The 24,994-nt window shown below is 44.1% G+C and overlaps 1 protein-coding gene across 3 annotated transcripts in view; it reads right to left on the bottom strand.

Moving 5' to 3' along the window:
* The window catches only part of TMEM164 (transmembrane protein 164), a 247,122-nt gene that overhangs the window by 44,356 nt on the left and 177,772 nt on the right, over positions 1-24,994 (bottom strand). For all 3 annotated transcript variants that reach the window (XM_075538894.1, XM_075538895.1, XM_075538893.1), the window contains one exon: positions 13,030-13,108. In XM_075538894.1, coding sequence (XP_075395009.1) covers positions 13,030-13,108 — 79 coding nt within the window. The remainder of the gene's footprint in view (positions 1-13,029; positions 13,109-24,994) is intronic.

The following is a 24,994-nucleotide window of genomic DNA, read 5'->3' on the forward strand; positions in this document are numbered from 1 at the left end:
TAAAGACTGAGGGGTGATCATTAGATTTGTTCATTTGAATTCCAGTGGCAATGGTTGGAAGTGCCATTTCTGCAAAAGGTGAACAGGGGTTAGATGCCGGATGGTCCCACTCTGAGGAAACAAAGGTGATGGAGAAGTTGTACCCATCAAAGAAAGAAAAGTGTCTCACGTGGCAAAGTTCACGAGGTGGTTTCTGGGGGAGAACAGATAGAGAAACGTTTCCAGCATGCCAAACGACAAGTTCAGAATTACCATGAAGTTTACCTTAAAAACAAATATATTTTCGTTTGAAAAATCAGTAGGCCAAGTGGAGGGTATTGTATCTATCTCCAGAAGGAAAGAGGGACCAAACTTCAACCCAGTGCTCCAAGATATGAATGCAACATGCCGGCATGGAGTAGGGAATCAGTGGAGAGGTCTGAGGGGCCAGCCCCAATCCCAACTACATGGACAGCTGCCCCTCCCCCCAGAAGCTACAGCTCAGGGAGAGGGACATGTCTGATCAGAGCACATGGGAGTAAATGAAGGAGGAGGAAGAGAGTGGAGCACAGCCTGGCCCACCAAGCCTTTGCAAAGACATTCCCGCTCAGAGCAACTAATCATATAGCCGGGCCACTGTGAGCCACGACATCCCTCACTGACCCATAGCCCTACAGGGGACAACACTGGAGACACAGTGTGGGAAATGCACCCGATCTGATCCCACCACACTGAGGCAAAACACTAAGGGTATGCAACAAAACAGCAAGGGGAGCAGAGCAACAAAATCCCCAGTGAACATCAAAAATACACTTTAGGGCCATGGCTTGGCACTTGATCAGACTCAACTGGAAAACACTCCTAAAGGCCAACAAATAGCCTTAAACTAACTACAAGCTTTTCTTTTTTGTTGTTGTGGGGTTGTTTTTGTCATTGGGTTTTTGTTGTTGTTTTCTTTTATTGCTTGGTTTTGCTCTGTCTTGTTTTTATGCATGCTATTATCTCTGTAGGTCTGTCTAAATAAGATAGGCTGGATGAACAATCTGGAGGAGAAAACAGCAGGACTGGAAGTTCCAGGGGACCATGGGAGAGGAAGAGGCGGAGGGAAAGGAAGTGGTGCTAACAAATCTAGGGACAAGGGAGCAACAAGTGATCCAAATCAGTGGTGAGGAGGGTATAAGAGGCTTGGTTAGGGCATGATCAAGGGTAATGTAACCGAGAGGAATGACTATAACCCAAATGAAGGTTGAGCATGATAGTGGGAAAAGAGGAAAGTCAAAGGAAATAGAGTAAAGAGCTAGGAGGCAAAGGGCATTTATAGGTCTATATAAAGGCATGTACATATGTAAACGTAATTATATACGAGGATGGGGAAATAGATTTATGTGCATATATTTATAGGTTTAGTATTAAGGTAGCAGATGGACATTGGGCCTCCACTCAAGTACTCCCTCAATGCAAGAATGTTTTGTTCTATTAAACTGGCATTCCATGATGCTCACCTTTCCAACACGATCGCTGAAGACAAAGTGGGTAAATAAGCAAATGTGGCGAAGAAAGTTGATGAAGCCTGGCTATCAAAAGATATCTTGTCTTGGGCAGGAGTCCGCAAACTTTGGCCCGCAGGACACATGCTGCCCGCCAAGGACATTTATCCAGCCAACCGGGTGTTTTTCCCTGTTTGCATTCTTACTTCAAAATAAGATATGTGGAGTGTACATAGGAATTTGTTCATAGTTTTTGTTTAAAATATAGTCCGGCCCTCCAATGGGCCTGAGGGACAGCGAACTGGCTCCCTGTTGTAAAAGTTTACGGACCCCTGGTCTAGGGTCTTAAAAACTCAAAGGTAAACAAGTGGCCATCTATCTCAGAAGCAACAAAGTCCACATGGAAGAAGCATACCAGCCTGTGCGATCACAAGGTGTCCATGGGATAAGGTATCCGGCATCAAAGAACAAAAAAGTCATACCACTGTGAATGAGGGGGAGTGCAGAGTGGAGACCCAAAGCCCATCTTGCCCATAGGCAAGTGGGCATCCCCTTACAGAAGGGTCTCTGGGAGGAGACGAGCTAGCCAGGGTGCAGTGTAGCAACGATGAAACATACAATTTTCCTCTAATTCGTAAATGCTTCCTCCCCACCCACTATCATGATCCCAATTCTACCTTACAAATCTGGCTAGACCAGAGGATGTACACTGGTAGAAAGATGAACTGGAAACAGGGAATCTAGTATGGATGATCCCTTCAAGACCAGTGCTGAGAGTAGGGATACTAGGAGGGTGGAGGGTGGGTGGGGTGGAAAGGGGGAATTGATTACAGGGATCTACATATAGCCTCCTCCCTGGGGACAGACAACAGAAAAGTGGGTAAAGGGAGACATTGGACAGTGTAAGATTTGACAAAATAATAATTTATAAATTATCAAGGGTTCATGAGGGAGGAGGGAGTGAGTGGCGAGGGTGGGGAAACAATGAGAAACTGATGCCAGGGGCTTACGTGGAGAGCAAATATTTTGAGACTGATGACGGTGATGAATGTACAAATGTGCTTTACACAAATGATGTATGTATTGATTGTGATAAGAGTTGTATGAGCCCCCAATAAAATGATTTTAAATAAAAAGAAAGATCAGTGGAATTTAGGAAATACATTGCTTAGAGAATAATACAAATAGTTACACAGATATCACACATGTGGTCATGACTTACATTTAAGGAACAGTTGTTTAGACGAATCTTTTAAGATGCTTAGCTGTGAAGAGAAGATAGAAAATATGATTGTGTGGGATTGAGAGCAAAATTGTAGAATGGGAAAGACTTAGGCATCGTTATTGGCTGAAAAGGAGCGGCCAACAGGGAATAAGGGGTTGGAAATCCAGGAGTAAAAGTAGCTGATAGAGTAAATAAAATTCCAGAAACAGTGGAAGGAATGGGAGGTAACCAACCACATCAGGGGATCACGGGATATGGACAGGAGTGATACCACTTCCTTCAGGATGGAGTAAAGAGGAATGTTAGGAGTGAATGAGTAAGGACACTGGTGGAAGCAGAGAGAAATAATTGCAGGAATCCTCACTTGAGCTCCGCAATTTTCTCAGGCATGCGAGGAGGGGGCCATCTACTGAGAGTAAAAAGGACAAGAAGTTTGAGGAAGACAGTAAAGGTTTTAGGACAGGACTTCTGTGGGCAATGCTAGTGGGAGCTCAACAAGGAGAAAATAAGTGACCAATGGTACTGAGAACACATGATATTTGGATCTTCCCGCTATATTTTCACTGGTCCCCATACGAATGACTTAAGCAATTTTCCCCATCGGGATAAGACAGGGCACACTGAAAAGGTATTGCATACTGACCCCAGAAGCCAGTAATTGGTCCCGGTAGTACAAATGGAAGGGGAGGAAAGGAAGCTGAAGGGAAGAGAGATTGGCGTCAAAGAAAGGGGCACAGAGGCTTCTGCTACCAGAAGACTTTTAAGGGAGGACAATTTCCAGCAGGGAGGTGGTTGATAAGAATGGGATGCAAAAGGTGCTGCCCTTAAGCTCACACCTTAAGAGGTTGGGGGGAGGAGTAATCCTCACTCGAAGTGTCTCAAACTGCTGACTGGGGTTGTCGTGGGAATATTGTGAGTCGTGGGGCAAAAACTGAAGTGGCCCACATGATTGTGGTGATGAAAAACAGAGGTGGGGGAACGGGGCGGGGGAGGGGAGGGACGGGAAGGGAAGCATGTTCATCAAGATGAAATAATGGCCTGGGAACAGTGTTGAGCTGGGAGGCCTATGAACCAGGGGAAATAGAGCAACCTCCAGTAGAGGGAGCTACAAGCAAGAATGAGAAAGACTTCTGTGATCTTTGAAGAGCTGTGGGGAGAAGGGGTTATCAGAAAAAAATAGTTCAAGCAGTCTACAAGCAATGAATTGGGGGTGAAAGGAAGCAGAGAACAGAAGAGCTAGGATGGAGGGAGAACAGTGCAGAATGGCCAAGGTAGGCTCTGGGACTGTAGTGGTGGCTCAGGCCTTCAGGAATGAGGGAAAGATGAGATTCCTACGAAGGACCACCAACTCTGGCCCAAACCAGAGTAAAGACGCCCTACATGATCAAGCAAAGAACCCTGGTGATGTAGTGGCTTATGTGTTAGGCTGCTAACTGTGCATCAGTTCAAAACCACCAGTCTCTCCAAGGGAGAAAGATGAGGCTGTCTATTTCCACTGCCCACAGGGGCAGCTCTACCTTGTCCTATCAGGTTGTGATGAGTCTGAATGGGCTTGATGGCAGTGGGTTTATGTCTCCAGCAGGGCTGGAGCATTCCTGGACAAGGGAGTTATCTATAGGAAAGCAGGGGTAAAAAAAAAACCAAACAAACACAAAAAAACAAATGAACTCCTGCAAAGGCTATTCATTCCAGATCCAATCCCCCCTCAGCAAGGCTTACTAGGTCTTAGGCTCAGGATCCAAGATAAAACCAGCCTTCGGGAATGAATACAGGGTGTTCTCTAAATGGAATAATTCTCAGGTGAACAGCAGATGGTAGCAAAGAGCTGGAACACTAACTGAAGCCCCACAGAGGCTCACTGCTGGCAAAGTAGACGATAGAAGGTTGGGGATGTGCATCGAGTCCTGGGGTGGTGGTAGGGGGTGGGGTTCGTACTTGGATGCATCCCCCAGGGCCTGGAGTCAGAGGTCTGCTCAATGAAATGCATCTCATATGACCTACAAGGGAAATCCTCACTGAGTTCCAGTGCCTAGGGGTCCCTAGCAATAACTGTGTGTGTATAATTTTTTCATTTTCTTTTATAATAATGGTGTCATAAAATATTGACCACTGTGAGATTGACTGATTTTGTTAAGCATAATGGTCTCCAACTTTGTCCGTGTGTTTGACAGACTCATCATTGTGTTTTGAGGATGCATAACATTCCATTGGCACAGTGGCAGCAACAATGGGCTCAGGCACAGGACCAGTGTGGATGGCGCAGGACCAGGCAGTGTTTTGCTGTGTTGTGCATAGGGTCGCTATGGGTCAGAATTGAGTCAATGGCACCTAACAGCCTAACAATATTCTTGTGTATGAATATACCTGATGTTTGGTTCATCCATTCCTCTAGAGCTGGAGTTTGTGATTGTTTCCATCTCTTTGTTATTGTGGGAATTGCTGCAATAAACCTAGGTGTGAATAAGTCTGTTGGGTTTTGTTCGTTATTTCTTTTAGGGTATAGACCAAGCAGAAAGATTTCGGAATCTTATTTTTATTTGCGTTTAAGGAAGTGCTATACTGTTTTCCATAGCGCTGACACAATTCTATGATTTCTTAACAATGTATGCAGGTTCCATTCTCTACCCATACTCTCCAACACTATTATTTTATTTTTTCTATGAGTGTTGGTGGGATGATTATGGCTTTAATTTCTATTTTTCTTATTGCTAATGTACAGGGACCTCTCTTCATGGGGTTGTTGGCCACATGGTTATCATCTTTAGGAAATTGTCTCTTCATACCTGGTGCCATTTTTTGATTTGGTTTATATTCTTCTTGGTAAGGTATTGTCATTGTCTATACATTTTGGAGATTAGCTCTTGATCTGATGCAACATTACCAGAAATTTTTCCCCAATTTGTGCTTTCGATTTTAACTCGTTTTATGAGTCTTTCAATGTACATAAATGTCGTATTTTAGAAGGTATCAGTCCTCCGATTTATCTTCTATAAAACAAACCAAATTATTGAGTCAATACTGACTAATAGAGACCTTATAAGGACCCATGTAGAACTGTTCCTGTGAGTTTCTAAGGCCATAGCTTTTTTTAACAGTTTTATTAGCACTTCATCCACTTATACTCACTACTATTCAAGTAATTTTTTTAATTTTTGGCAAAATATACACAACAAAATATTCTCCAATTCAAAAATTTCTGCATGGAGAATCCAGTCCCATTGATTATGCTCTGTGTTGTAGGCTGTAACTCTTTATGGGAGTAGAGTCCTATCTTTCTCCCTTTATCGTCGACAGTGGGGGATATTTTTCATTATGTTCGGTACTATACTGATATCTTAAATTAGGGCCCTTATGTTTGTCCTTGTAGGAGAGTCCTGAAATTTGTCCCAATTTTTTATTGATGGTCTTTATAGTTCTAGGGTTTATATTTAGGCCATTGATCCATCTTATTAACATTTTTGTACATGGTGTGAAGATGCATTTTTCCCATCACCATTTATCGAACAGGTTATCATTTCCCCACTTAATGTGTTTTAGTCCTTTATCCAAAATCAAGTGATTGTAGGTACTTGCTTATATTTCTGGGTTCTTGATTGTTATCCATTGGTTTTCGTATCTATCATTTCACCAATCAAACTGTTTTGATGACTGTGGCTATATAGTAGGTTTAAAAATATGGGAGTGACAAGCCTCTTACTTTGTTGTTGTTGTTTTTAAATACAACAAAGTGCCATTTCTGTTACCTCATAAGCTAGAGAATAGGGCTCCTAGTAGGATTTTCTCTAAGAATATTCGCTTGCCAGAAATTATGAAGAAGGTGAATTAGGCTTTGGAAATCATATTCTGCTCTCACAGTGCTCTTTCTGTAGCACTGATCATGCTGAATTACCATTGTCTGCCTGGTCTCCTCCAGTTAAATCCCTGCGGAAGGTCTGTGCCTGTCCCTTGCATCTCTGGCTCCTTATACAAATGCTTTACATCCAGTAGGCATCGACTTTTAATATGTGTTGTATGGATGGTTGTGTGGAGAAGGGGCACTCAATCTGATGTAGTTTGGAGACAGGCAGCTGTTCTCTAGGACATTGTGGCCTATGGGAAATAACACCAGTATGGAACAAGATGCTGGATGTTTTGAATTCTGGTTGAGCTACGAATGGCTGTGGGCCAGGCACTTAACATTTCTGAGCCTTGATTTTCGCCTCTATACAAGGATAGACAAGGTTATTGATGATGAGAAAAGACACTAACCATGCCAAGCACAGTCTCTCCATACATAGGAGATATTCCATGGCCATACTCAATGCTCATTCTCAAGAAGAGATCACTGAAGCTATGGGTATTATAGCAAAGTGTGGTCAAGAAACTAGATGGTACCTGGCTATCAGGAAGAATAATATCTGGGGTCTTAAAGGCTTGTCTTCAAACAAGCAGTCATCTAAGTAAAGTGTAAACTAAGTGCACGTGGAAGAAGCATACTATAGCCTGTGTCACCCAAAGACTGTAAATAATAAAATCCAAATCTAAAGGAGGAAATGGTATCAGAGCTTAAATTGTGAATACCTAGTTTGCAGGAGGCTATGGATAACAGTGGAGCTTGAAATCCATTCGCTTCAAGGATCATTTGTTGGCCTTTAGGAGCGTTTTCCAGTCCAGTCTATTGGGGCACCACGCCCTGGCCCCAAAGTCCACCTTCAGGATTCCCTGGGGACCTTGCCCCTCCATTCCCTTGCTGATCCGCTACACTCCCCCAGTGCTTTGCCTCAGTGTGGTGAGATCAGGCCGGGCACAATTTCCACACTGTGTCTCCGATGCTGCCCCCCACCCAGGGCCATGGGTCAGTGAGGGACATCATGTCTCACAGTGGGGCTGGCCATGTGGTCCTCTCTGTGGACTGGCTGCTCTAATTGGGGTCACTGTCCTCAAGGCCTCTTGTTGTGTTGTTTTGTTCTTTGTTGTTGTTGTTTTGTTGTATATTGTTGCTTGGCTATCCTCTGTCTTGTTTTTGTTAATGTTACTATCTCCGCAGGTCTGTTTAAATAAGATAGGCTGGATGAACAATCTGGAGGAAAAACAACGGGACCGACAGTTCCATGGGGGAAATGGGGGGTAAGGAAGTGGTGTTAACAAACCCGGGGACAAGGGAACAACAAGTGGTCCAAATTGATGGTGAGGTGGGTGTGTGAGGCCTGGTAGGGCATGATCAAGAGTAATATAATGAATAGGAATTGCTGAAACCCAGGTGGGGATGGAGCATGATATTGAGACAGGAGGAAAGACAAAGGAAATAGAGGAAAGAGCTGGGAGGCAAAGGGGATTTATGGAGGTCTAGACAAAGACATGTACATATGCAAAAATATATATGAGGATGGGGAAATAGATCTATGTGCCTATACTTATAGGTTTAGTATTAAGGTGGCAGAAGAACATTGGGCCTCCACTCAAGTACTTCCTCAATGCAAGAATACTTTCTTCTATTAAATTGGCATTCTATGATGCTCACCCTCCCAACACAACCACTGAAGGCAAAGCGGGTGAATAAGCAAATGTGGTGAAGAAAGCTGATGGTGCCGGGCTATCAAAAGAGATAGTGACTGGGGTCTTAAAGGCTTAAAGATAAACAATCAGCCATCTAGCTCAGAAGCAACAAAGCCCACATGGAAGAACACACCAGCCTGTGTGATTACGAGGTTACGAAGGGATCAGTTATCAGGCATCAAAGAACAAAAAAACATATCATTGGGTGCACACCTCCATGATACAATCGCTGAGGACAAACGGGTTACATAAGCAAATGTGGTGAAGGAAGCTGATGGTGCCTGGCTATCAAAAGAGACAGCGTCTGGGATCTTAAAGGCTTGAAGGTAAACATGCGGCCATCTAGCTGAGAAGCAACAAAGCCCACATGGAAGAAGCACATCAGCCAGTGTGATCACGAAGTATTGAAGGGATCAGTTATTAAGGCATCATCAGAACAAAAAAAATCTTACCATAGTGAATGAAGGGGAAAGTTCAGAGTAAAGACCCAAAACCCATTTGTCGGCCACTGGAGATCCCCTTGCAGACCTTGCAGAGTGGTCTAGGGGAGGAGATGAGTCAGTCAGGGTGCGATGTAGCACCGATGAAGAATACAGCTTTCCTCTAGTTCCTAAATGCCCCCCCCCCCTGACTACAATCATGATTTGAATTCTCCCTTGCAAGTCTGGCTAGACCAGAGGATATACACTGGTGCAGATAGGAGCTGGAGGCACAGGGAATCCAGGGCAGATGATACCTTCAGGACCAGGGGTGTGAGGGGCGATGCTGGGGGAGTAGAGGGAGAGTGGGTTGGAAAGAGGGAACCGATGACAAGGATCTACATGTGACCTCCTCCCTGGGGGATGGACAACAGAAAAGGGGTGAAGGGCAAGATATGACAAAATAATTTATAAAATATCAAGGGTTCATGAGGGAGGGGAGAGCAGGGATAGAGGGGAGGGGAAAAAAAGAAGACATGATGCAGAGGGCTTAAGTGGAGAACAAATGCTTTGAGAATGATGAGGGCAATGAATGGACAGATATGCTTTACACAATTGATGTACGTATGGATTGTGATAAGAGTTGTATGAGCCCCTAATAAAACGTAAAAAAAAGAAAGAAATCCACTTGCAGGGTCCCCACATGAATTAAGCCTCCAATCATAGTCTAGGGATGTGAATTGCCATGCTATCAGACAGAAAACACTGTAAGGTTGATTATGGAAGATATAATTAGGCTAAAATGCAGTTCCTTATCATTTGATCTCCCTATTGACACATATCAAAGTTGTTTCAGTTGTTAATTATTTTCTGCTTTCTTTTAAAAATCATTTTATTAAGTGCTCATACAACTCTTATCACAATCCATACATACATCAATTGTGTCAAGCTCATTTGTACATTCCTTGCCCTCATCATTCTCAAAACGTCTGCTCTCCACCTAAGCCCCTGGCATCAGCTCATTTTTCCCCACCCTTCCCACTACCCCCTCCCTCATGAACCCTTGATAATTTATAAATTATTATTTTGTCATATCTTGAACTGTTCGACATCTCCCTTCACCCCCTTTTCTGTTGTCTGTCCCCCAGGGAGGAGGTCACATGTAGATCCTTGTAATCGGTTCCCACTTTCCACCCCACCCTCCTTCCACCCTCCCAGTATCACCACTCACACCACTGGTCCTGAAGGGATCATCCACCCTGGATACCCTGTGTTTCCAGTTCCTATCTGTACCAGTGTACACCTTCTGGTCTAGCCAGATTTGTAAGGTAGAATTGAGATCATGATAGTAGGGGGGGGGTGGATTTAGGAACTAGAGGAAAGTTGTATGTTTCATCATTGCTCCATCGACCCTGACTGACTCATCTCCTCCCCAAGACCAGGGATGTCCAGTGGCCTACAAATGGGTTTTAGGTCTCCAACCTGCATTCCTCCCCCCTCATTCACAATGATATGATTTTTTGTTCTGATGATGCCTGATAACTGATCCCTTTTGATACCTCGTGATTGCACAGGCTGGTGTGCTTCTTCCATATGGGCTTTGTTACTTCTGAGCTAGATGGTCGCTTGTTTACCTTCAAGCCTTTAAGACCCCAGATGCTATATCTTTGGATAGCCGGGCACCATCAAATTTCTTTGCCACATTTGCTTATTCACCCACTTTGTCTTCAGCAATTGTATCGGGAATGTGAGTATCATAGAATGCCAATTTAAGAGAACAAAGTATTCTTGCATTGAGGGAGTACTTGAGTGGAGGCCCAATGTCCATCTGCTACCTTAATACTAAACCTATAATATATGCACATAGATCTCTTTCCCCGTCCTCGTATATAAATATATTTACATATGTACATGCCTTTAGTTAGACCTCTATAAATGCCCTTTGCCTCCTAGCTCTTTTCCCCAATTTCCTTTTACTTTCCTCTTGTCTACACTATCATTCTCAGTCTTCAATCTGCTTTCAGTAATTCTCTTGGTTACATTACCCCTGATCATGCCCTGCCAGGCCTCCTACACCCTCCTCACCACCAATTTGGATCATTTATTGTTCCCTCATCCCAGGGTTTAACACCACTTCTTTCCCCCCACCTCCCCCTCTCCCATGTCCCCCCAGAATTGTTGGTCCCATTGTTTTCTCCTCCAGATTGTTCATCCAGCCTATCTTACTTAGACAGACCTTCTGCTTTCTTTTGGATTGAGGTGTTTTACTGTTTTGTCATTGTAGTTGGTTTTTTGTTTGTTTGCTTCCTGTTTGTGTTTTGTATGATTTTCTGTATATGAAATCCAGGATAGGTAAATCTATAGAAAGAGTAGCAGGATTAATAATTACCTAGGGCCATGGCAGGGAAGATCATAGGGAAAATGAGAAGCTAACAATGAGTCCAAGAAAGAAGAAAATGTTGTGAAATTGATTGTGGTGATAATTGCACAATTGTTCACATGATTGAACTATTAAATTATATAATTGTATGATAGGCTAATAATACCATTGAAAATGCAGTAGAAAGTGAAAAAAACAATAGCCATTGATATCCTCTTCTAATTATTGGACTGCTGGCCACAAGGTCAGTGGTTCAAACCTATCACCTGCTTCTTGAGAGAAAAATGAGGCTATCTGCTTCTGGAAAGATTTAAAGCCTTAAAAATAACCAAAGATTTATAGCCTTGGAAACCGTAGACAGGGTGTCCCTGAATTGGAATCGACTCAATGGCAATATGTTGATTTCTCAGAACCAGGGGTCAGAGGAGTGGGGAAAGAACTAACTATAGCAAATAAATGAGACTTAAAGTTTACTTGTACTTGACACCAATCAGACCACAGTCACTTCTAGAGAATACAGCGTCCCAGCTTGTTTTTGTTCAGGAGGGAATGTTTCTGTTTAGTATTTTCCATGTCAGTCAAAGATCCCCGAGCTGTCTGACATTTTTATGCTGACCTGAGAGTACCAGTAAATTTCAATAATAGTCAAGCATAGTTGGCCAAAACTCACCAGTCCTTTCAGGACTCTTGGACAGCAGAGACCATGAGTGGGTCAAAGTCTACAGCCCTGGGACAGCTGCCTGGCTGGTTCAGGTGAAAAAAACGTGTGCTCTACTAAGACTTGACCATTAGGAGGCTGCTCCCTTGTGGCACAGGGTACAGAACCAAGAAGTGGATAGTGGACTCTGACCTTCTAAATGTTGGGCTTTGAACTTCCCTTAAAGCTCATTGGGAAAGCACTGTGAGAGCAAATGAAAAGAAAGTGCTCTTTGACAGCATGAGACCCCATGTGGTCGAACAGGGTAAAAACAGCTTTAATGTATATGTAAATAAGGCTACAGGGAAGAGGTCTATTTGATAGACACCTGTACACAAGGGACAAATCTCTTGACAGTACGCAGACGGCATGGAAAGCAAGTGCCCATCCTTCAATATGCCTTGAGGTTGCTTGTTCTATGATGCTATCTCATAGAACAAGTGCTGAAGAATCCTCAGAAATAGAGTGAGATGAAGTCAGCATTAGCCAAGCCCAGTAGAAACCCTCAAACTAGCTTCTAGCGGCCTCAAGGATCCATATGCCCCATGCCATTTTCAGGGCCAGGAAGAAATGAAACCCCTCCTGCCTGTGAGGGTGTCCCAGAAAATCCCAGCCTCTAGGATGCAGCAGCTAGTAGCAACGATTAGAAGAGATTGCCTTCCTCCTATAGGGTCTTTCAGAAGGAGACTATGGAGAGGAAATGGCTCTCCCAATATGCCTAAAGGGTACGCCATCAATGTGTACAATAGAGGGAGGGGATGATTTCAGAGTCGGTATGCAGTCACAGATGGATAAGCTTCTCTACCTACCAGGTTTGTGGTCTTTCCCTCATGACCAAATGAAGGTTTTCACTGGGTGATCTTACATGGGGATCACTTCTCTTACACTTGCCTCTTCCCACAATTTCATAGTCCCCCAGGGTCTGATCAGTGACTTACTTGACTGCCTCGAGACTATATATGGAGGCAGGCGGTAAGGCTCAATCCCTGAAGAATAGCAGAGTGTAGAGGGCTCCATGCAAGCCTCAAACCACTACAGACAAAAAGCCCCGAACCGGAGCCTGCAAAAGTGCTACCATGCTCACCCACTCAGGAAGGTACTAAGAAGCACTCCAACTCTTTTCAGGCCCGGCCCATGCCCCTATGCTTCTACTGCCTGGCATCTGGAATGAAGCATGCTGAAGAAACCCAGCCAAACAGCAGCTCAAGATCCCTGGTAGGTGCCCAAGAGATTATGAATGGAAAAAAAAAACAAACCCAAAAACCAAACAGACGAGAAAAAGATAGGGGTGGCTGTGCCGTCCTTACCTCCTCTCCACAGCAGATAGATGGGCACCACGTACAGCATAACGTGCTGAATGTAATAGATCTCCAATTCAAAGGGGAGCTGTAAGGAGGGGAGGGAGAGAGAGAGAGGGGTGTTTCAGATTTCAATATGTTGAAGGGGAATACCCTTGGATCAAGACAGATACATGTTCAGGTGCCCCATGCATTTCACCAATTCACTGCTTTTCACAATACTCCAGACCCACTGCCATCAATGCCGTTCCAGCTCATAGCCACCGTACAGGACAGAGGAGAACTGCCCCTGTGGGTTTCCAAGACTATAAATCTGTTAGGAGCAGCTGGTGGTTTCCAACTGCTTACTGTGGCTAGAAGCCCTACGTGTAACTCACTACACCACTAGGCTTCCTTTTCACAATTAAGAGGCGGGGGGGGGGGGGGGGGGTGAAATTCATTGATTGATGGCCTGTGTAAGTTGCAGAGATAGTCTTAGCTCCATGACAAAGTTTACGTTTGAAGTTTGCGACTATTACCTAACACATACACCCCAATCCTCTCGCAGAGTCACCATGTCACTCTACATGAAGAAACCAGCTTAGCGATGTTTACTTTCATGTGTAACTTATTATCCAGTGACTTAATTTTTTACATATTTTAAATCATTTTATTAGGGGCTCATACAACTCTTATCACAATTCATACATACATCAATTATGTAAAAGCACATTTGTACATTCATTGTCCTCATCATTCTCAAAAATTTGCTCTCCACCTAAGCCCCTGTCATCAACTCATTTTCCCCTTCCTCCCCACTCCCCCCTCCCTCATAAACCCTTGATAATTTATAAATTACTATTTTGTCATATCTTACACTGTCCAACGTCTCCCTTCACCTACTTTTCTGTTGTCTGCCCCCCAGGGAGGTTTTATGTAGATCCCTATAATCGGCTCCCTCCAGTTGACTTTTTAAATGTTGCCTTTTAATAATACTCAGTATTCTGCATAATATACTTGGAAAAACAACCTGATGTTACTTCCTGCTCCTGAGAAAGTAACATTTAATATTTAATAGTAGACTATTACATATTGACCTGAAGTTCATAAGGAGGAAAATTCATTATCTTCATTTTCCAGACTTAAAAAAGAAACATACATGGCTAGATCTAGTAGATTCACGAATCCATTTTCTCCATTTGAATTTTTGGGGCCATCCCAGAGTAAGTCCTGCTTTGGGGTGAAGACCAAGTAGCTAGGTCAATTCTATCAAGGTGTGCCCAAAAACGTGTCCACCCTCCCTCTGGCAAGGTGTGCCCCAAAACATGTGCACCCTCCCTCTGTCCAACACACTCACAAAGTGGCATAAACACAGACACACACACACTCACGAATGCCCTCCTGTGTCCTCATCGCTCTCAAGCAGAAGCCCTCGACTACCAAACCAGAGCACAATTTCTATCTGGGATGAGTACCTTCCTATAGAGCTTGAACTCTCTCAAACTCCTTGATATTCAATTGATGAAGACTCATAGAAACCCTTATAGGACAGGGTAGAACTGACCCTGTGGGTTTCCAAAAAGGTAACTCCTTACAAGCACAGTCAGCCTCATCTTTCTGCCTCAGAGTGGCTGGTGAGTTCAAACTACTGATCTTGTAGTTAGCAGCCCAACACATCAACCAGTATGCCACCAGGGCTCCTGGAGAGCTTTGAAGCAGGCAGCAAATGGTGAAGAACTCCCGCAACTGACAAGAGGCATAGCCTTAAGGCCTACACAGCCCCCAACGCACATAAGCAACCCAAGGGCAGCCCAGAGAGGCAAAGGCCCCTGAAGGGAAGTGGTCAGCTGCCTCTCAGATTGCTAAAGAGCAAGCACATAACCAAGATTGTGTGCTCATGAGAGGAGGCAGTTCGTGGCTCCCCTGACACAGGAGGCCAATCAAAAGATGGCAGGGCTCCCAGAAGAGGACCCTGGACACTGGCTCGGACTCCTGGAACATTTCCCAGTGACCCAGATGATGCTCAATGATAACTCGAAGCACACTGAGTGAAATGTAAAAACCTCAGTCATTCCAAAGAGGAAATGAGGTTCCCAGAGTCCCTACTGAGCTTGTTACAAGGCAGGTGCCTTCTTACTGCCATCCAGTTGATGCCGACTCATAGTGACTGTCTGGGGCAGAGCCGAACTGCTCCTGTGAGTTTCTGAGACTGTAACTCTTTATGGGACTAGAAAGTCCCGTCTTTCTTCTGTGGAGTGGCTGGTGGTTTCAAACTGCTGACCTAGTGGGCAAAGGCCCACCTCCTATACCACCCAGCTGGAAAATGTCATGAGGTTTGATAAGGGGAGCGATGGATACCTGCGAGACCCACACTGACACCTCACTCATGGTAATGTGGTCTGTGGGGGCTGTGATCACTCCACCATCTTAAATTTTGGTACCAGCACTCAGTTTTGCTCCCCACCCCAAATGTTTCCACATCCACTATCCATTCAATCTTCCCCAGATCCCCAGGGGATGAGTAGGGAAAGTATCATCACCTGCATTTGACAGCTGGGGCAAGTGAGAGGCAAAAAGGTTAAATTACTTGACTGAGGTTGCCCAGAAAAAAAAGGAGGATACAGTTCTCAGAAGGCTCAGCTCTCCAACTACAATCAGAACCTTCCTACGGAAGGAAATGAATCACTCAGTGCAAAGGACCTGGGAACGTAGGCGACTCCCTCCAATGGCGGGGAGCAGAGATCCAGACATCTGCAGCTGTTTTTCCACCTGAACTCACAGGGGCCCACTTGTTTCTCCCTCCCAATCCTCCTAGAAAGCAAATGGCCAATAGCATGTCCTGAGAAGCCGTTTAGCACAGCAGTTTCAAGCCAAGACTTTGAAGTCAGTCGGATCTGGGTTCTGGATTTGCTTTGGTCCCTTAACAGCCCGATGATCTCCCTACCCACGTTCTGGCATCAGCAAAATGAAGAGTTATGCCGACACTTTCTACAGCCGGGACCTGGGTTTTCTGTTGCTGCTGTTGGTTGGCTTGTTGCTGTTGAATTTCACAGAGCAAACACTTACATCAAATCAAACCCAGTTGCTGTCAAGTCAACTCTGACTCATGGCAACCATGTGCATGTCAGAATGAAGTGCACACCATAGGATTTTTCAATGGCTAATTTTTCAGGAGATTGTCAGACCTTTCTTTGGAAGAACCTTGAGCTGCCAACCTTCTGGTTAGCAGGCAAATGTGTTAACTGTTTGCACCATGAGGGGCTCCAAACACTTATATAATACCTATTATTAGGACCCCTCATGATGTTTTGGGTTAGGCACTAGACTGCAAACCACAAGGTTGGTGGTTCAAACTCTTGGGAGAAAGATGAGGTTATCTGCTCCTGGAAATAGTTAAAGTCTTGGAAACCCTGACCAGAGTCACTGTATGTCAGGAAAATGAGCCCTGTTGGTGTAGTAGTTACGCATTGGGCTGCTACCTCCAAGACAGCAGTTCAAAACCACCAGCCACTCCATGGGAGAAAGATGAAAGTCTCTACTCTTGTGAAGAGTGACAGTCTTAGAAACCCATGGTCACCAGGAATTGTAATTGACACCATGGCAGTGAATTGGGTTAATTACTCAGAATCAACTCAATAGTAGTAAGTTTGGGGTTTTTTTTGGGGGGGCAGTGGGGTGGGGGAGTTAATTGCCAGTAACTATTTTCAGCACTGTTATGTGGCAATTCTCCCAATTCTCATACTCACTGAACTATTATTCCTAGTATCTCGACTTCAGAGAGGAAAATCTGAGGAGCAGGGAGGCTTGATTACTTCTCCCAGGGCACACAGCATGTTCAGTGGCAGAACCAGGATTCAAACCCTGGTTTTCTAGCTCTGAAATCTAAGGACTTAACCAGTATATTTATTTCATTAATACTCCATGCCCACCCTACCCCACCACCTGTGTTGGAGCAGGTCAGTTGAGAGGAGTGACAGATTATTATTCATGCAAACAGTGGTGTGAACAGCAGGAGCAACCATGGGACTAGCACCATCCTCATTTTCTCGCCCCCGCCCCCCACACACATGGTGACTGGGTCTAATCTTCTCTTCTTCAAGTTGTGCTCATCTGCATAACAGCTGTCCTCGACTCCACCTGGCATAGTGGCCAAGGTGGCCTGTGAGAGGCTGTCACCAACTCACTCTGGATCCCTTAACCTCCAACCTCACTTAGGCAGCCAAGAGACTGCCCCACCAGCAGTTCCCTTCCTCTGAGGGCTGACTCCTATCTGCCCCAATAGTCCCTTATGTCTAAAGATTTACAGTCTCAGAAACCCACAGAGACAGTTCTACTTTGTCCCATGGGGTCTCTATGAGTTGGACATGACTTGATGGCAGTGAGTTTGGTTGGGGGTTTTGAAGGACCACTAAGAGGTTCAAGTAGAGAGGCAGTGAAAAAGAGGAATGCCCTCAAACAAGATGAATTGACACCGTGGCTGCAACCTAGTTGAGGACGAGCGGTGTTTCTTTCTGTTGTTCTGTTGTATGTAGGGCCAGTGTGTATTGGAACCGACTCACTGGCACCTAACACCACCACCACCAACAGGGTTATACTAGGTGTGGCACCACTGGCAGTCAAAGAGGAGAAAGATTTGATTTTGGGAGAAGAGGAAGTATGAGGAAGGAGGGAGAAGAAAGGGAGTAGAGGAAAGATAACACAACCAACCAAAGACACAAAAATGGCAAGAAGAAGGGAACTGAATGGGAGGCAAGAACATACCTCTTGTCATTTATAGCAACAATATTTATTAAGCACATAGTGTTAGACACTTTTACATAAGCTCTCCTGTTTCAGTAAGGAGCCCTGGTGGGTTGGAATTGGGCTACTACAAGGTCAATTGAACTTATTTGGCCCACCAGCCAGTCCATGGGAGAAAGATGAGGCTATCCGCTCCCCTAAAGATTTCCAGCCTTGGAAAGCCAACATAGGTTTGCTATGAGTCAGAATTGACTCCAAAGTGGCAGTGGGTTTGTGTTTTTTTGTTGGAGCTTGCTATCTTGTTTAATTGTCACAACTTTCCTGTGATGCGAGGACTATGATCCTCCCTATTCAACAGATAAATATAAAGTAATTAATGTAATGAAATATAATATTTATAGTCTTGGAGATGAAGATTCAGGGCATCCAGTGAACAGAAGAAAAAGACAGCTCAGTTTTCACTGAGCACTGAATCTGGGCCGAGTCCCACGAATTTCTACCTGGAGCCTTATGTCAACCCTCTTTCTCCCATTTGACAAACCATTTCCGTGAAATGGCATTCTTTCCCCAGGAGAATATTGCAAACTCTAGCCTACACACATCCTGGATACCTTTCAACTAGGGAATCCTCAGAGTATTGAAGAAATGTCTTCACGGCCATGTAATAGAATGTCAATAACAATACAATTGTTTTCAGCTACACAGACCACTAACTAACTTCCTTCTCACATCCAAATAAACATCTTTTTAAGAACCAAAAAAGCTAAGTTCTCCAGGCCTCTGAGTCAGACTGCTTGAAACATCTCATAGCAAAATCCCTGACACCTCCTGCCTCCCAAGGTACACTACTGACAACTGTGCCACCATGTTCTTTCATGGGGATCACCAAGACCATCATGCCCTACCTCACTGCTTACTTCAATGACCCGAAGAAGCCCAAGACACCCACGTCACCCTGCAACACCAGAACGCAATTCTTCCCATGGCCCTGTACAGCTGCAATTCCACCCCATCCTCTAACTGGGTCTTCATTTTTCTTGAGCCCAAGCCCACCAGCCATCATCATCACCGTCCCCTCTATCCTCAAATCATTATCCAAGCCATCCTTGTACTTTATTGTTCTAAAGCAGTGTTCCTCAGTAGAGGATGTTCTTCAAAGCACTGCAAAAGCAGATAGCTACACTTTATCCTGAATTATGGGCTATAGTAAGGAAGCATTAATTTGTGTGTGTGTGTGTGTGTGTGTGTGTGTCTGAAAATGGGGCAGTAGGCCAAGTAAATTTGGAAACCTTTGTTTTAAAGCAGGGCTGAGGGAAAACTCGAAATCATGAATACTAGTTAACATCACATGCCTCATCAAAGAAGCAGTTTCATCCATCACATTTTAGGAGAATTAATTAAAAGCCTGACCAAATATCTCTATCTCTCTCTCTCTCTCTCTCTCTCTCTCTCTCTCTCTCTCTCTCTCTCTCTCTCTCTCTCTCTCTCTCTCATTCACTCACTTCCATTGAGTCCATTCTGACTGCACAGGCTAATTTTTAAGTTGATAATTACAATGCTCATGAAGAATGTTGAAAGTATCAAGGTCTGCCAAAAGAACAAATCTGTCAGAGAAAGAAAGCCAGAATGCCACTTAGAAGCACAGATGGTGAGACTTCATCTCATGTGCTTTGGACATGGTGTCAGGAGAGACCAGTCCCTGAGAACAGATATCATGCTTGGTACAGTGGAGGAGCAGTGAAAAGGAGGAAGATCCTTAACAAAACAGCCTAATACAGTAGCTGCAGCTATGGGCTCAAACCTCACAACAATTGTGAGGCTGGCACAGGACCAGGAGTTTCCCTCGATTGCTTATAGGGTCAGGGTGAGTCAGAACTGACTCTATGCCACCTAACAATAACATAATCCTCACAAGTAATACGTGTTTTTCCTCCCACAATTCCTTATGCAAGGTCTAAGAAGGGTTCTCTTTGCTCCTCATTGCTGTTTTTGCATCTATCTCTTCCAGACCATTCTTTCTACCTCCTTTCTAACCACTCCTCAGACTTGAATCTCACGTCAATAGACCATACAATTCATCTTCATTATAGCCATCTATGGACTGCCCCACCCCATCTGTCAACTTGCAAAGGGGTGGAGTCTAGGCTATGAATCAGGTCACTGCTTGATGACCTCATTTGGAGGCACGGAGATAAATAGCTCACAGGAGGCCAGATACACTCTCTCTCCTTGCGAGACATTCCTGTTGACAAGCCACAAGTAGCTACACTGATGGAGCCAGAGCCCTGGAGCTAGAGTAGCCACATGAAGACCTGCCCAAGTGCTGAGATGCTTCTACTACCACTGGATCCACAAGAATTTCCACCCACTGGCTGGTGATCACCCTGCATTCAGCATCATATCATGGCTGCATGAGTTTAAAGAGGAATTTCTGGACTAGTGTCAACATAAGGGGTAATATTGGACTTCTGCACTAGACGATGTTTTCTTAATATACAATTGCTGTTTGATATAAAGTTCTCTCTTACATACATATGAGTTTCCCTGGATTTTTTCTCTAGTCTACCCAGACTAAAATACCACCACACCCCCACATCATGTATTTGCCCTCAGCCCTTATAGACCTTACTCTTGATTCACTCTCCCCATCTTTCCAACACTTCTCGGTAAAAATCCCCACGTTTCCCATATTTAGCAATACTCTGGCCTCTCAAACATTTGGCCTCCACTGCCTTCAAGATCGCATCTCTGCCTCTTATTCCCATAGTCATACCTGACATCACCAATGTTAGTCATCCTTCCATACGCTCTGTGCCAGGCATCCCACTCTCCAACTACCACCTCCTATCTAATGTCCTCCCTCTCATATCGCAGTTTAGGAATTATATCTTATCCCCAGGACCCACAACAGTTTATCAGCTGGTATCATCCTTGTGTTGCTCTTCACCAAACTTATGACCCTGTTTCTCTACATCCAGCTCCTCACCAAACTTACACACTCACGTCTCTACGTCTGGTCACCATTCCTTTCTATATATTCTTCTGATCTCCTCCTACTTGCCATGAGAAAACCACATTCTTGGTTACATACACCTCTCCACCTAAACGTTTTTATACATGCAAGTAAACATGGCTGGAGGAAAAGACAAAGCCATGCTGCAAATCCTTTAAATTTATTTCTTCACACAACCAGCAGCGGCCCTCAATGCTGTCCTACAATTAACTCCATTCCAGAATCTCATCGTCTTTCTCTTTTCTTCTAGACCATGATCTCATACCTTCTCTCCCTTTTTTCACACCTGAAACAGCTCTTTTCCCCCTTCCTCCTTCTCACCTTATCATCACGCTTCCTATTTCATTGAGAAAAGAAATATGACAAGCACACCTACAAACTCCTACCTTTGTATTCCCTTCCTCCCCGGACCTATCCTTACGATGGCCTTGTGTTTTGTTACTACGCATGAACTGCAGCGCATCTGGCCAAGGCCAGTCCCTCCACTCACGCTCAAGATCGCATCTAGTCTAGACTCCATCCACCGCTAACTCCATGCACCACTACCGTTGGACGTCACACCTGTAACTGTCCATTTCCTTCACAGTGTCATCCATACCACATCTGCTCCAATCCTTCACGCCCACAAAACCCACTGCCATGGAGTTGGTTCCCACTCGCAGTGACCCTGTACAGGGTTTCGGAGACTGTAAATCTTCACATCCTATAACACATCCTCAAATTGCTTCTGCTGATGTCATTAACCTACATTTTCCTAATTCCAAATGATAACATGAGGATGGGGACTAGCTCACAGGGCATCTTGGTATACATTTTATACAGGTGCCTTTTCTTTGAATCATTCCTATTCAGAGATGCCTTGGTAACAGCACGGTTAAGCGTTGGACTGAGATCCGCAAGGCCAGCTGTTGGAAACCACCAGTCACTCCTTGGGAAAAAGACAGGGTTTTCTCCTCCTGTAAAGAGTTGCAGTCTTGGGAACTCACAGGGGCAGTTCTACCCTGACCTACAGCATCTCGATGAGTTGGCAAGGACTTGATGGTCGTGAGATGGTTTTCTGTTTAATGAAGAGATGCAATGGGGGGGCTTCCAAGCTGCATTCATGCCCTTATGCAGCTAACAATCTGTACAACTATATAAGCTCATCCTGGTCAAGGGTCAGGCCTTGTCTTATTTGATCTATCAGCAGCATTTGATGTAGTTGATCATTCCCTCATTCTGAACGCGTTTTCCGCACTGGGTTCCTATGATACCACTCTCTTTTTTGCTTCTCCTGCTTCAATGTTGACTTTTCCTCATCTGTCTCCTCTTAAATATCGGAGTGGCCCTAAACAAAGACCTTGGCCTTCTTCTCTATCTTCTCTCACCCACTAGGTAACCTCCAGAATACTGGCTTGAAAATGAGCTATAGATTGATGACTCCTAAAGAAATTATCTCCAGCTAGAAGCCCAGCCACCTAGACTGAAATGTTGGCTCCATCATTTGTTTGCTGTACAACTTTGAACAAATCACTGAATCTTGCAGAGCCTCAGTTTGGTCATCTGTAAAATGGAAACCCCATCAGGCTGTGGTGAAATGAGATGAAACAGTGCATGCAGCATGCTTACCTGGAATCAGCATACAGTAAGAAGACAAGTCAAAAAGAATTGTGACTAGGATTCTACTTCATACATGCATAGATTTATTCCTCTGCATAACTTTCTTGACCTTCCTCTCACCAATTCAGTTATCATTTTTCTTAAACCTTCTTAATAAACCATTAGGATCATCCTATGTCCTTTGAGAAAACCAATCAAGATTATCTCTTTGGAATGAATAATGGTTGCTATAGCTTTCTGAGCTGACTTCTCTACCACCTTGAATTCATCTTTGATGGCTTCCCATCCTTCCTTGAAATGGTTGATCCATCAAACAATGGTCGTTTTCTGTGGGACAGCATTCCTGTAAACGTGTTGTACAACTCCAGTGATTTGGGAAGATGTCCACTTGAGTTTTGTGGAAGAGTTAATTACCTCTGAACTCAAAATCATTTCCCCCTCCATGGTACCCAAAGTTCATTTTAATTTGGTGAAGACCCCCTAATGAGATTAAGACAAGTGTATTACTGAGATAAGTTGTCTCTAGCCACCCATTGATTACAGAGACATGTTGAAACACAGTTCGTGGGGAATAAATCCCTGCATGTATGAACTGGAATCTGACCAGCTATACCTCTTGACGTACCTTCACATATGCATATATTATAAAACACAGGCCACATAGAAATGGAAAAAAGATACGATTTCAAATTAGCACAGAAGTGCTAATATCATCTTTTAGTCACACACTCCAATTGAAGACCTAGTATATCCTACTTGGAGGACCTCTGGTGAATAGTAATTTTTAAAAAACTACACTATCTTTTTTTTAAGTGGTATTTAAAGATTTTAAGAGCCATTATCAAGAATAAATTACATACATATGTATTTCAAATTGTAGAAATGCTGCTATACAGACTGGAAACCCAGGAACCTTTCAATAGCCGCACTGATATTACCACCTGTTGCTATTAGAGCTTTCAAGTTTGCTTCATGGTTCAAAAATCCCATTGCACTGCGCAGTTGTTGAAATCGGACTTCTGGAATCTGTAGCTGAGGAGTTACTTCAGCAAGAGTCCGCAGCATTTGCTGAGTACACTGCTCGTGTCGAGGTTCGGCGGGTCCTGCAGTGGGACCTGTGCTTTCACTAGGTGCAGAACTAGATGCATTGCTTCCAGAAGTGCCACCGGAGCCTCCTAATGCCCACAGGCCAGGAGTAAACCCTGGGATGAGGTCCACAGCTTCCATTACTAAGTTCTGTAAACCCTGCTGATTCTGTAACAAGGCTTGCACTGCTCTAGGTTTTCACGTGGCAGACAGTGTACCAGGTTCTGCATCAAAAAATATGGAATGCGTCATGACTTCGCATGTCATCCTGGTTGTAAATTTTGCATTTGATCTGCTGAAGCAAGCACTAACGACTCTGTCTTCTAGTGCAGTTTTCAGTTTACAGAGAAATCACACAAGGAATACACAGAATTCCCAAAAGCTCCTCCCCACAACCGTTTTCCCCATTGTTACCATTCATGTATTACTGTGACACACTGATGAAATGATAGTGATATATTTTTATTAACTAAAATCCACAGCTTACATTAGGGTATACTCTGTGTGGTACAGTTCAATCTCCATAATCTTTCAAGAAGAATAAAGGGATAGAGGGAGGGAAGCATTACCTTCAGTAACTTTGCTGCACAAGACCTCTTTAGAGCATTGAAAAGCATGAATGTTACTTTGAGGACTAGGGTACACGTAATCCAAGCCATGGCATTTCCGATTGCCTCATATGCAAGTGAATGTTGGACAGTGACTAAGGAAGACCAAGGAAACTCAATGCATTTGAGTTGTGGAGCTGGAGAAGCATACTGAAAGTACCATGGATTGTCAAAAGAACATACAAATCTGTCTTGGAAGAAGAACAGACAAAGTGCTCCTTGTAGGCAAGGATGGTGAAACTTTATTTTGCATACTTTGGTTATGTTGTCAGGAAAGACCAGTCCCTAGAGAAGGGATTCATGCTGGATGAAGGAGTAGGGCAGTGAAAAATAGGAAGACTTTTGATAAGATGGACTGACACCATAGCTGTATTGATGGGTTCAAGCATCAGAACCATTGTGAGGCTGGCACAGGACAAGGCAGAATTTTGTTCTGTTGTACACAGGATCATGATGAGCCCCACCTGACACAACGGCACCTGACAACAGAGATACAAATAAACCACTAGAAAGAAGGGGAGAGACTTCAACCTATTTATACACTGAGGAGAAGGAACCAGAAGCAGAGGAAGAAGTAGGAGGGCACAAGGCAATAAGAAATCTGCAGCAGGTACAGGGGCTAGGATCCAGAAGTGCGCTGAAAAGATGAGCCGGAGGCAAGAGATGCAAACAGAACAAGCTCAAGAAAGAGGAACTATGTGAGAAGAGGCCATCACTGGAAGCAGAGAGAGCTCACAGCTCAGAAATGGTAGCAGTACTTCCCCCACACATACATACCAAAAAAAGGTCCCCGGCTGATGATGAGGTCCAAAGTGAGTGTAGGTAATTACAAAGAAAGGAGCATAGTCTCAGCTCTTCCTCACACTGTAATCTTTAAAAATATATCAGGGAGTGAAAAAGATAGTCTATCGAGAACCCTCTATACTGCTGGTGGGGCTGTGAAGCCGCA

Source organism: Tenrec ecaudatus, chromosome X (assembly GCF_050624435.1).
Source record: "Tenrec ecaudatus isolate mTenEca1 chromosome X, mTenEca1.hap1, whole genome shotgun sequence".
NCBI classification, from domain to species: Eukaryota; Metazoa; Chordata; class Mammalia; order Afrosoricida; family Tenrecidae; genus Tenrec; species Tenrec ecaudatus.